A 13,452-nucleotide genomic window follows, 5' to 3' on the forward strand; every position below is an offset into this window, starting at 1 on the left:
TATTCCAAACCGACAGGAATTGAGACTGTAATTGAACCAACTGTCACTTCAAAGGAGAGAAGGGATGCACAGCAGGACTGTTGTACTTAAATGACTGACACACAATTTTTACAGGGGATTTTTTTAAATTTTGAGACGTTTTTGGGGCCATGGTGGCAGTAGGTAGTGAACAGCACACGTCAGACTATTTGGCTTTTCAAGGTGTACACCTATGCGTGATGTTTTCCCCCAAAGCTGTTGAGTTGGCTTTCTGCGACATGTATTTATAAAACTGACAACTTTTATCAATCTTCTGTTTATTTATGATATAGGCTGATGACAAAATTAGAAAAAAAGAAAATGGCTGAAATATTTGAAAGATTCAGCGAGGCTGTGGCATCATCTCTGTTACGTCTCCATGTTTCTGTAGGACAGCTCTATGACAGCATGGAACCATCTCCTAGGAGTGACACCTCAGAGATCTACCTGGTAGGAGGATCCAGTCTTAAATTTCCTCTTATCCGTGTATACCTGGTCAAATGCATGCAACTTTTCTGTACCCAAAATGTGGATGCTCAAAATCAACCAAATGTTTAAATTGTGTTTGTGTTTTAATGAATTGTTGAAAACCTGTTAAAAATGTGGGACATAATAATTTCTGTGTAATTTCTTAAATACAATTGTTTCATTTTCACAAATACTCTTAACTTACTGTATGTTTTGCGTTTAACTTCAGGTATGTTTCTCTAATCAGTGGTTATATAACTTTTGGTATTTGTTATTTCTTTTGTTGTATTGCATTAAATTTTTCTTTGCTGGTATAAATTTTTTCAATTCAGCCCATCAATTTGAAGGATACGCATCTCCTGCGGTCACACCTTATGCATGCCCTGGAACACTTGACTGTGGCTGATTTAGCAAAACTGGACCAGGTAATGTCTACAACTGCGTACGTAAAGCTGTGACATTGTGCCACACCTTTCTACTGCAAATACCTTGATATTTATTCGCATGCCCATAAATCTGTAACTTGCAACTATTCACATGTAGACAAGAATATCTTATTTCAAGTAATGCAGCAGCAACTCACTTGTCATATTGACATGTATGAACTGCTTTGTACAGTATGTGACAGTCTGTTCCAAAATACTGTACCAGTATGTGACAGTCTGTTCCAAAATACAGTACCAGTATGTGACAGTCTGTTCCAAAATACAGCACCAGTATGTAACAGTCTGTTCCAAATACAGTACTAGTATGTGAAAGTCTGTTCCATAATATTGTACCAGTATGTGACAGTCTGTTCCAAAATATTGTACCAGTATGTGACAGTCTGTTCCAAAATTTAGTTTCAGTATGTGACAATCTGATCCAAAATACAGTACCAGTATACTGTATTTCACCTAAAGTTTAGCATTGTTCAAGTCACACATTTTCTTGATTCTGATTGATTCATACACCTTATAGAGCCAGTTAAGAGTATTTTACTAATTTAATAGTAAGTTCGTTTAATTTCCTGTCAGAAAAACTTAACGTGTGCCCTTAACATGCATCTGAATGTGAGGTTTAACATACATAACTTCTGGTGAGATACTGTACATGTACATGTATGGGTAAGATAGTAGTCCAGCATTACTCTACATCATCTTATGAACTAGAAAGAAAGTTGAATTGACATTTAATTCTGGCTCTCTTTACCTTTAATTGGCATTTTGGACGATGAATTACCTGGGATGTTTGTGTGTGTGGGTGTCGGGGGAGGGGTGGGGGGTGGAGGATGGCAAGGATCAGTAGATTTCAGCCATTGCCCTGAGTTTCTGTGAAATGACCAGTCTAAAACATGGCTTTGACCAGTCCCAGTCTGTAGTTTGGTAGATGTATTGGTGTTAATGTCCAAGTTTTGAAAGGAGACATTACATATGAATTCTAGTATGTGAATACGCTTTATATTAATAGCCGCAATATTTATTAATAGATAGATGGCAGGTGATTTGAGATTCTGAACAGTTGCTATTTTATAGCCAGTGTACAGACGTTTATTCCTGTAACCATTCCAGTCCCAAACCATTGGACAGTCTTACAATGTGGGTTCTGAATCAGTGTGATGGGAAACACAGAGGAGTCAAGAACTACCTCAATTTGTGTAAAACAAATATTCCTGGTAAACCATCTGGTGTATTGCTTTGCCACCTGACTACTGTTGGATCTTTACCGCATCACCCTGGCACATGTCCATTGGCGCTTGCCTCTTGTTTTAGTGCCTGTTGGAAAACATGTGACAAGGCTCTTCTTTAAGGAGCCCTTCTGGTGTACAGATGGAGAATCTGCCAGAAAAAAGATAATTGGGTCTGTGGCATGTTGACAGGCACTCTGTGAAGTAGTCGCAGAAAAAAATCCAACTTCACAGGTTAAATACTTCTAAATGTTAGCACATAGCAGCAGCTCCCTGGATGAAAAGAAGTGTTTTTTTTTCCTTTTTATGATAGCACAAGACAGGGAGCAACTCTAGGGTTTGCATCATTTGTTACTCAATATGGTTTGTGTGTGTATACAAGACTTAAAATAGGGTAAGTTGATAGTTGTAATGACCAACGCTGCATGTAGTTGAAACTGAAGCTACCAAGGCTGTAACAGATGTTGACAGAGAGGGAAAATACCATTGGGATGCTGCAATGTGCACATCGCCTGGCAGGAATCTCTGTTCTACATGTACACCCTGTGGCTTGAGGTAACGTTTGAAGACTAAGTAAATACAGGTTAGCCCCTCCTCAGTAATATTTCTGATAATCAAATACAGCTTTGGTGGAGTTGGTTTTCGTTTCTTTTTTTTTTTCTTTATTTTTTTTGCTGTGTAATATACTTGAATGTTTGCTATGTAGAGCCCTATCCTAAATGTGCTCCCCCTTTACCCAGCCCCATGCCCAGCCTTACTCCTGGACAACACATCCTCTTGTATCAGCATATCATGCTTGATTATTTTTGCAAGCTGTCAATCAATTTTTGTTTTAATGCACAGAAAAAACAGCCCTATAGAAATAACTATGTTTTCTGAAGTAATAGACATTCCACTATCCAAACTACATGTACAAGTTTATACAGAGCCAGTTTGTGTATTGCCCTGCTAAATGACATATTGTAGATGAGATATTATCCAGGACCCTGTCAGTCAGCATGTTGACAGGATCAGCCTGAGGCCTCCCCTGTCCCACAGCCTGTGTGGTACCAGAGGGGAGTCCCCTGTCCCACAGCCTGTGTGGTACCTGTGAGGGGAGTGATGAAGCTAAATGACGCCAATATAACGTGATATGTACATGAAGATTTCAGCTCTGATTTGTCTTTTAGCCCACCCTCATTAAGACAAGACCGGACCAAATGTATATACAAGTATGTAGGAAGTTTTAAAAAAAGGAAACTTTGTATTTTGGTGACGTTGCACATCAGTAATGTCACAGTTTAAGGTAAACAAAATCAGGCACATTGAAACAGTCAAAAGCACTGTCATGCTATAAGTTTTATCCAATTAGGTGCACATTATTTCTATAACCTGTCGACAACTCTTTTTTCGCTTACGTCACTCGAATCCTATGGTGACTTTTAACCATGTGTACAATATCAACATCATATTTCCCGTCACTCTTACGTGGCGCACAACATGACCTAGTAAGAATTCCTTGTTAGAAGTTGATTTTTAGAGTTATCAGGCACATTAGAAAAAAACATTGTCTGTGATGGTTTCGATCTGTTTTCACTTCTCTTCCGAAATAACTAGTTAGACTATAAACTAAATAACTGTAACTATTTATTATTTGTTGTCTCTTCCTCTGGAGGCATGGTGTTGTTAGGGAGATGGAAAAAAATTTTGAAAAAGGTGCGTCGCAGTGCACATGATCCAATGTTTGTGTTCAGCTGTCACATTCACGGGTTTGTAAGATGTGTAATCAGTTCTTAGATATGCTCAGTGAGGAGCTTGAGGGTTTATGTTGAAGCATAGACATTGAGAACTTCCAAGGGTTTGACAGATTAATCCTGATCTGCATAAATCACATGCAAAAGGAAGTGATTGATTTGGTTAGGCTGTTTTTAGGTCACATGTTTATCCACAGAGGTTGACATTTACAGGGAAAGTGTTTGACGCCCTTTATTAATTTGACAGCTGTTTAACATCAAACTGAAACATTTTTCTCTTGCTGTGCACTGTATTTCACCTGAAGTTTAGGATATTTCAAGGGACGCAGTTGATTCACCCACTTGTTGGGCCACTGAAGAGTTTGTTGTTTGATACAAGTGGGCCACTGAAGAGTTTGTTGTTTGATTAATTTCTTATCAGAAAAAATGAAGTGTTGGTCTCCAAAGTATCAATTTAAGGCCTGTATGGGGTTCTGAGTGCGTGTATGGGGTTCTGAGTACGTGTATGGGGTTCTGAGTGCCTGTATGGGGTTCTGAGTGCCTGTATGGGGTTCTGAGTGCCTGTAAGGGGTTCTGAGTGCGTAGTTTTACACACCTAACTTCAGATAAACTACAGTTTTATAAAGGGGGTCAGTTGTGGAGGTGAGGGAAATTGGCTCTGGAAAATATCTGTATTAATACTAGTACATGCATAGCACCATGAAACTGGGCACAACAACAACATCCTCTGATGGCCTGTTATTTTATAAGTAAAGCAGTCTGGGTTTGGCAGGTTGCCTTCCCGTGCCAAACAAACAGTGCAGGTTCCACCCTGGAGCTAAGTAATTCTTCTGGTGCCCAAGTCAATCATTACTGTTTGGACTACCCTACATTATCCACTAAAATGAAATGGCTAAGCCTCTTTGCTTCAGGCAGAGAAAACCTCACACAGGAATGAAAATATACAGTTTTCTGGATAATTTTATCCCATGTTAGGTTTACAGACGTCTGTTCCCTGTATGCAAAGAAAAATAATCAGGAGCCAAACAGAGAGCCTTGTAGTACTCCCAGTCTTTTGAGTTAAACCTGCTCTTCTTTTGAGTTAAACCTGCTCCCGTGCCTGGGTCATAAATCACCTGAAGAATGCAAACAAATGACCCAGTACATCGCACATCACAGCTTGCTTGTTTGTCTGTCTAGTATGAGGACTAATTGGCCGAATGTGTTTTCACTTAAGATGTGATAGCTGACTTAATGAAGAGAGTGTGGCTGTGTATACATACATGTGACAGGTATAAAACATAGCAGTGTTTGTCAACTAAAGTTAAGAGATACTTTACTTTTTAGTGGTTGATAAAACTATACTGTTAAACAATGATTAGCTTAAAAAAGAAATTTATTGAAATACAGGAACTTCACAAACTTTAATAAATACAATGAATACACAAACTGTATTCCTTAAAAAAGCCATTTCAGTTTTGCTGTAAGGTAATGAGTGCAACATAAATGGCTTTGCACCTCCACTTTTTGACAGTGGCCACTTGTGGTCTTCCATGAAGCTTGTGGGCAAAGCTATACAGATGATTTTTGTCATGTGTTTTATTAGTGAAATAGTCTTGAGTATGGTCTGAGGATCAGTCAGTTAATTTTTCTTGGTAACATTGTGACATTCTATGACTCCAGGCACTGATCCAAACATGTGACCCAGTTATCAGGGCTGTCATCAGCAGGAGACAAGCCCAGAGATGAGAAGTGGATTATAGAGACAAGCAGGGATGAGCAATGAATCACAGGGATGAGCAATGAATCACAGAGGCCAACAGTGAATTACAGGGATGAGCAATGAATCACAGACAAGCAGCGAAACACAGGGATGAGCAATGAATCACAGAGACAAGCAGTGATTCACAGAGATGAGCAATGAATCACAGAGGCCAACAGTGAATCACAGGGATGAGCAATAAATCACAGAGGTGAACAGTGAATCACAGGGATGAGCAATAAATCACAGGGATGAGCAATGAATCACAGAGGTGAACAGTGAATCACAGGGGTGAGCAATAAATCACAGGGATGAGCAATGAATCACAGAGAAGAGGAGTGAATCACAGAGATGAGCAATGAATCACAGGGATGAGCAATGAACAGAGAAGAGGAGTGAATCACAGAGACAAGCAGTGAATCACAGGTATGAGCATTGAATCACAGGGATGTGCAATAAATCACAGGGATGTGCAATAAATCACAGGGATGAGCAGTGAATCACAGGGATGAGCAATAAATCACAGAAGAGTACTGAATCACAGGGATGAGAAATGAATCACAGAGAAGAGGAGTGAATCACAGAAATGAGCAATGAATCACAGGGATGAACAATGAATCACAGCGATGAGCAGTAAATCACCAGGATGAGCAATGAATTACAGACGTGAACAGTGAATCACAGTGATGAGCAATGAATAACAGGGATAAGCAATGAATCAGAGAAAAGCAGTGAATCACAGGGATGAGCAATGAATCACAGGGATGAGCAATAAATCACAGAGAAGAGCAATGAATCACAGGGATGTGCATTGAATCACAGGGATGTGCAATGAATCAGAGACAAGCAGTGAATCACAGGGATGAGCAATGAATCAGAGACAAGCAGTGAATCGCAGGTATGAGCAATAAATCACAGAGACAAGCAGTGAATCACAGGGATGAGCAATGAATCACAGGGATGAGCAATAAATCGCAGAGAAGAGCTGTGAATCACAGAGAAGAGCTGTGAATCACAGTGATGAGCAGTGAATCACGGAGGTGAACAGTGAATCAGATAGATGAGCAATCTATCTGAGATGAGCAATAAATCACAGAAATGAGTAGTGAATCATAGAATTGAGCAATGAATCAGATGGGTGAGAGGTCAGCAGTGAGTTAGCCATGGAGATGAGCAGTGAATCACAGAAGTGAGCAATGAATCACAAGGGCAAACAGTGAATCATAGAAGCAAACAGTGAATCACACAGGCGAACAATGAATCACAGAGGTGAGCTGTAAATCATAGGGGTGAATGGTGAATCGCAGCGGTGAGGAGTGAATCACAGAGATGAGCAGTGGCTTACAGGGGTGAATGGTGAACCATAGAGGCGTGCTGCGAATCACAGGGGTGAATAGTGAATCATAGGAGTGAGCAGTGAATCACAGAGGTAAGCAGCTGTCTTGAGCTTATGTGTTGTGACCGAAGTTACAACAGGTGTGTCACACCAAACTGACCAGCATGTTTCCAAAGTTGAGAGAACAAAGATTTTTGTAATGGGGTGTTCTGTTTATGTACATGGACAGGCTCAATAAAGCTTAGTTTGCCTAAATACATACAGTTTGTACAGTTTTTAGCATTTTCATGTGGTGGGATAACTGTCTTGGACTGAGATGTGTTGTATTCAAATGCTAATAGGCAAATGTTGTGTTCTGTTTGTAAGGCTGATAGCTTTGACGGTAAGACCCTGTGTGAAAATGACTAACCTGATGTCTTAATCAAAAAGAAAGGTCAGCAAAGATGAAGGAGCTTTCTGTCAGAAAGCCTGACCGTTAGGTGTTAAGAGGCATGTGTTGAGGTGAGCACGGCATCTGGGTAAACACTATTCCACTTTAAAACCCATTTCCATGGACATTTCTGCCATGTGGGGTCTGTGAAGTCACTCCGCCCACAGCCGATTGGCGTGACTGTATCGTATCCGTGTTAGTTCTCCACCAGGATAACCTTACCGGAAACGGTCTTAGCATCACATAACCTTAGATCAACACACTTTTCGCTGGTTACACTGGACAGGACAAGATGTCTGTATATTTTCCTAGGGTCTCCATGAGGCCCAATAGTGTAAAAGAGAAAGTGTGCTAATGATCCAAGAGAGAACAAGCTTATCACTTGTGTCGGTGGTCCATAACATTTGCTAGTGTCAGTTACTTTGGTGGTCTGGTGCCCTTTTAATACTAGTCTACAAATATTCCCAGCTACCATCCATTTTAAAATAATTTTTAGGGACTCCCCAAGGCCGCTGGCAGAAGTCACGATTGAATTTCTCTTATACATGAAGAGATTTTCGTACAACCTACGCCAGTCTCAACTTTGGAAAGGGAAGTTTAAATTTGTGTATTTTACTATGTGGAGGAAATCGGATGTTTACTTTGCATGACAGATACAAATGTTTACACGCACGGGCTGAATCTCAGAAATAACTGAATCATGTTTCTTTACCGAATGTCTTAAGTCTTAAACGTAATATTAAACATTTTGTTGAATATTAACAAATCCCTTGTCAAATCCATTGACTTCACTTTAGTATTGTATCGAAATACCTTCTTTTCATGAATTAGCACAAATAACAGCACATTTATAACTTTATGGCAATCTCTGAAATATCTGGCAAACGGTGGAGGATTCGGCTGTTAAACATTTACCGTTTTTCCTCGACAAGCCAATTCCAATCTTCCACCGTCTCCTAAACTGTCAGAAAGCATTTGTGTCCACATTCTAGTGGGAAGATCAGATTGCTTCTTTGTCTGATCAGAACTATAGAGATGTGATGTCCGAACAACAACACAAGGGACTTTGAAGTGGCTGTTATCTTTGATGCGTGTTCCGGGTTCTTTGAAGATATGATACAGAACACCGACCTGTGAAGATTCCTTAATTCCTGGTGATGTGGCGAACATCTCAGCCGTAGACGAGCACGTCTTCCTTCCATCTGACACGACGAACATAGCAGGGCGCCTAACGAGGCTAAGTGGAACCAGCCGGTCCTAGGAATACAATCTTTGAAATTGTCATAGAAATCAGAACTGTCGGACCGTCGTCTGCTGGAATGAATTAGCACTGAGAAACCCTCTGTCTATCGCATTAAATCATCAGAAAGCACATATTGTTACTCTCCACCTTTGCGACCCCAGAGAAATCTGTAATGCTTTAGTTTCAGAATTCCGCCATAGTAACGCTCCATTTCCAAAAACGTTTTACCGAAATACTGTATTGTGTAATTTTTTGAAGTCAAGACTGTCAAACTCATTCCCTTTCAAGTGCATCCTGTAACCCTAAGTGGACCGATCCATTTGATGTTGTCCGTGAATTACGGGAATTACCTGTCACAAAAGATGAACAGGTGTTGATATTTCATTTAATGCATTGTTTTACACAGTACGCACAAACGTTTCCTTTATTCTACCGTGGTCAAGCTTGTGCGTGGGTGGAAGACAAGGAGAGAACCACCGCACATCGCTAGGAAACTTCCTGACTTGCCGTAGTTTAAACAGATAGAACTGGGCTTGAATCCGTTGTCTTTTTGCCCAACATTTGAGCTGAATGGTGAGGTTAATTTCAACATGCGTTTTTCGTATCAAAGCTTATTCTTAGTTATATGAATAAAATGTAAAATATTTTGCGTGAAATGTACTGAGAATCAATTTAAAACAAGTGTCCATCCCAATCTCTCGCAGCAAACAACACCCCAATCTTTTGCGGCAAGCGACATCCAATATTTTACAGTGAACGACATTCCAGTCTTGCGGCAAACGACATCCAATATTTTACAGCAAACGACATTTCAGTCTTTTTTACAACAAACAACATCTCTTTCACAAGAGATGACATCCCAATCTTTTACATCAAACGACATTCCAATCTTTTCCAACAGAGTTTACGACATTCCAGTCTTACAACAAGCGACATCCCAGTCTTTCACAATAGATGACATCCCAATCTTTTACAACAAACGACATTCCCATCGTTTACACAAGTGTACACCACAGTCTTTTACACAAATGTACACCCCAGTCTTTTACACAAGTCTACACCCCAGTCTATTACACAAGTCTACACCCCAACCTTTTACACAAGCCTACGCCCCTGTCTTTTACACAGCTGTACACCCAGTCTATTACACAAGTGTACACCCCAACCTTTTACACAAGTGTACACCCCTGTCTTTTACACAAGTGTACACCCAGTCTTTTACAGAAGTCTAAACCCCGTCTTTTACACAAGTGTACGCCCCTGTCTTTTACACAAGTCTACACCGTCTTTTACTCAAGTCTACACCCGTCTTTTACACAAGTCTACACCCTAGTCTTTTATACAAGTTTACACCCCAGTCTTTTACACAAAGTGTACTCAATTCTGTAGCAGAGATTCAGATATTCTCAACAGCATATATATATATATATATATATATATATATATATATATATATATATACACACACACACACACACATATGTTCTTACATTTCTGGTGGCTGTTGCTTAAACTAACCATTGACATAAACTTTTTCCTTCACATTATTTGCATACAAGAGAGAAAACTGCGTGTAAACAGAGCGTTGTATGTTTGATAGCTAATGATCACGTCTGCGTGGCTTATTTCACCTATTGTTTGGTTATTAAGAAGACTTTTTTTTTTGGCGCTATTTCTCTATTTCTGCAAGTTTGATATTGACATCTACTGTTAATTATGCGCTGATTGTTAACTTCAGAACGCCTCATTGTATACATGTCTCTACTCGTTACACGGCCTTTGGGCAAAGAGTTAAAAAAATATCCAGATCTGTATGAGAGGAATAGACAGCCCTGTTGACATGATTGTCACATAATTACCATCGTGACACTTGCTTTTGTGCAGGAACACCCACTCGGCTGTGTTTGACATACCAACAGCCCAGAGAGCCAGCAGGTGTGCGTGAAGATTGCGAGGTATAAAACGTGATAAACATTCCATGTAACGGATACCACGCACATTTTTCTCCCAAAGTGCTGCGTGTTCTCGCATCAGCTCGATTCAAGTTCAAGCTGGCCAGGGTGGAGCTTTAAGTCAGGCGGGTTGACAGGTACTTGGACAGTGGAAGGGCGTTTGTTTCCTCAGGGCACTCCGGTTTTCACCCACCAATAAACATGGCTGTCAAGTTTTTGGGAGAATTATTTGTTGACAGGTAGCTCGCTATCTGTATTCTTCGTTTCCTTTAGGGAAGGTTTCACCGTTTGCTTTATGATTTTTGGGCCATAATACAGGCTAAAGTCTAGGTATAAATTTCCCTCTTTAAACAAGGTCGCTTTGATAATGCTTGCCTGACAAATATAGCTACATGTATCTCATGATAGAATGGATAACCACTCGTATATAACGTGGAAATAATTAAGGACTATATACAGAGGCATTATGTTTCAGTATTAAACTCCTAAAGGGATATGGATTATATATCTTCACTTCAACTCGACGTACGATAGACGTTACATCCGGAGAACATTAGACGCCAGTCTCGGCAAGACTTGCTGGATGGATTGACCCCGTATAAACACCGACTTTCAGAAGTCCTGTACTAACCAGGAGGCTTGCAAATCTGCATCTATATACCGACTGTGCGGACTTTTTAACGAATCTGTGCTGATCAATTCTTTGTGTATCCCGTAAAGTAAAACCACTGTGCTCCTGTTTCGCATACAAGTCATAAATTGCAAATTACTACTTGACAGTGTACCCACCACAATTTCAGTACTTTCTTGTATGTTCTAATATTGGTTTTATAAACACTTGCAATTTGTGACTTACTTGATTAATACGGGCCCAGATTTCTGGCATTACCCGATTTAAGATTGAACCAAAGCTCTGTTCATACGGGGCGAACGCTCTGAACATGGTAGTGTGATTACCCCCATTTGAATATAGCCAGGAACGTCTGCTTACATGTTGCCTTCAAACATTTCCATCTTGCATGCACCATCTATGCATGTAATACACCGCCATGCCTGTGACAAACTTTCTACTTGTTGTTCTGACAACTATATACAGGCCTGGCTTGCCCGGCGGTAGCGGACCAACCCCGAGACGGCTGGCTCCCCGACGGTATAGCTAATACATCAGGGGACAGCTTCTGGTGTAAAATTCGTACTTCTGGGGCTCGGCGGCTGAAATAATTAAGTAGTTTGTCATAGTCATGTCCGCTTTGACCTCGTAAATCTCCGGCCATATGAAATTGTCATTCCCAACTAACTATTTACTCGTCTCAGCACCGCCTGTGACAGATAATGAATACTTGACCCATGTATTTTCTGCAAAATGTTTTCTTTTATAAAAAAACGATATATCATAAATCCTCGTTATCTGGACGTATTTGGAGCTTCCCGTCAGCCCGTGAGTAGGAGGAGACAATCGGGGTTGTGATGGATGAGACGGCGGTATGCTCATCTATTGGCAGTTTTCCCGAGGGGTGGGGATGTCGTTGTTTTGATGGTAGGTGGTGCTTATACTTTGACAAGATGAAATTCGGGATTTAACTTAATAGATCGAAGAGGAAATCCTAAGCAGATATTACATGCAAATCAACAAAACACTTGACGGTGAAGTTTTATAAGTTCGGAAATGACAAAGGATTTCGAAGTCTTGTACTGTTGTTTTCACCTACAGGCCTATGCTTCCATTGACAAAATCCCGAATCTGATCATACCTATGATACACAAACTTGTCATTGTCTTGTAGATCTACACTCGATGCACTGTGAGTGGTTCTACCGACATATCTGTCTTTGGCATAGCACTGTACCTCGCGCTCAGGATGGAGGTAGACCTATGTATAGATTGTGTTGTGTATTTTTATGTAATTGTACCGTTATAATTGTTGGATTCTTGCATTTTACATTACCGTAGATGAGAAATATTTTGTTGTACATATTTGCTGTAATTGCTGCCGAATTTCTTGTAACTGGCTTTCTGTTACTTATCATACATGTTCTTGCGTAACTAATATATTTTAACGCATTCTATTAATTAGTCAGAGTCACCGCTGGAAGACTCTCGGTCTTTTGATTTTTTTTTTTTTTTTTGAATTGGTGTTTTACGCCGTACTCAAGAATATTTCACTTATACGACGGCGGCCAGCATTATGGTGGGTGGAAACCGGGCACAGCCCGGGGGAAACCCACGACCATCCGCAGGTTGCTGGCAGACCTTCCCCACATACGGCCGGAGAGGAAGCCAGCATGAGCTGGACTTGAACTCACAGCGACCGCATTGGTGAGAGACTCCTGGGTCATTACGCTGCCCTAGCGCTTTAACCGACTGAGCCACGGAGGCCCCCTCGGTCTTTTGTGTGTCGATCAGCTTGGCTTGACTAGACAAGTTTGTGTCACTAGGTGATAAGCCTTGGCCACCACCTGGTTCTAATCCCTGGAACAGGTTTGGAGTTGTTTCCTTTGCTTGTGGATCAGGAACAGCCTGTATAACCCGGGAGCTGAATGCCAAAGTACACACACACACACACGCATATATATATAGATATATATATATATATATATATATATATATATATATATATATAGATATATATATATATATATTAATGTGTCTATTAAGTATTAATATTCGAAATGAAATGATTGAGAATTGATATAAAATTACCAAATGTAAGCAATTTTTATCCATATATTCCGATTATGTAATATATAATATTCTGTATGCATTCTGATCATGTAATGATTGTGTTCTAAATATCGTACATTTCCGTAAACATTCAAGTTCGGGAATAAAGCTGCTACTGATCATAAACAATTCCTCCGTGTTCCA

At 40.2% G+C, this 13,452-nt stretch overlaps 1 protein-coding gene across 1 annotated transcript in view; it reads left to right on the top strand.

Annotated features, from left to right (window-relative positions):
- Window positions 1–7,426, top strand: part of LOC135465520 (Fanconi anemia group A protein-like) — a 54,344-nt gene extending 46,918 nt beyond the window's left edge. The window contains exons 38-40 of the mRNA XM_064742759.1: window positions 312–468; window positions 819–911; window positions 5,548–7,426. Coding sequence (XP_064598829.1) covers window positions 312–468; window positions 819–911; window positions 5,548–5,613 — 316 coding nt within the window. The 3' untranslated portion in view covers window positions 5,614–7,426. The remainder of the gene's footprint in view (window positions 1–311; window positions 469–818; window positions 912–5,547) is intronic.
- Window positions 7,427–13,452: the final 6,026 nt, after the last annotated feature.

Source organism: Liolophura sinensis, chromosome 5 (genome assembly GCF_032854445.1).
Source record: "Liolophura sinensis isolate JHLJ2023 chromosome 5, CUHK_Ljap_v2, whole genome shotgun sequence".
NCBI classification, from domain to species: Eukaryota; Metazoa; Mollusca; class Polyplacophora; order Chitonida; family Chitonidae; genus Liolophura; species Liolophura sinensis.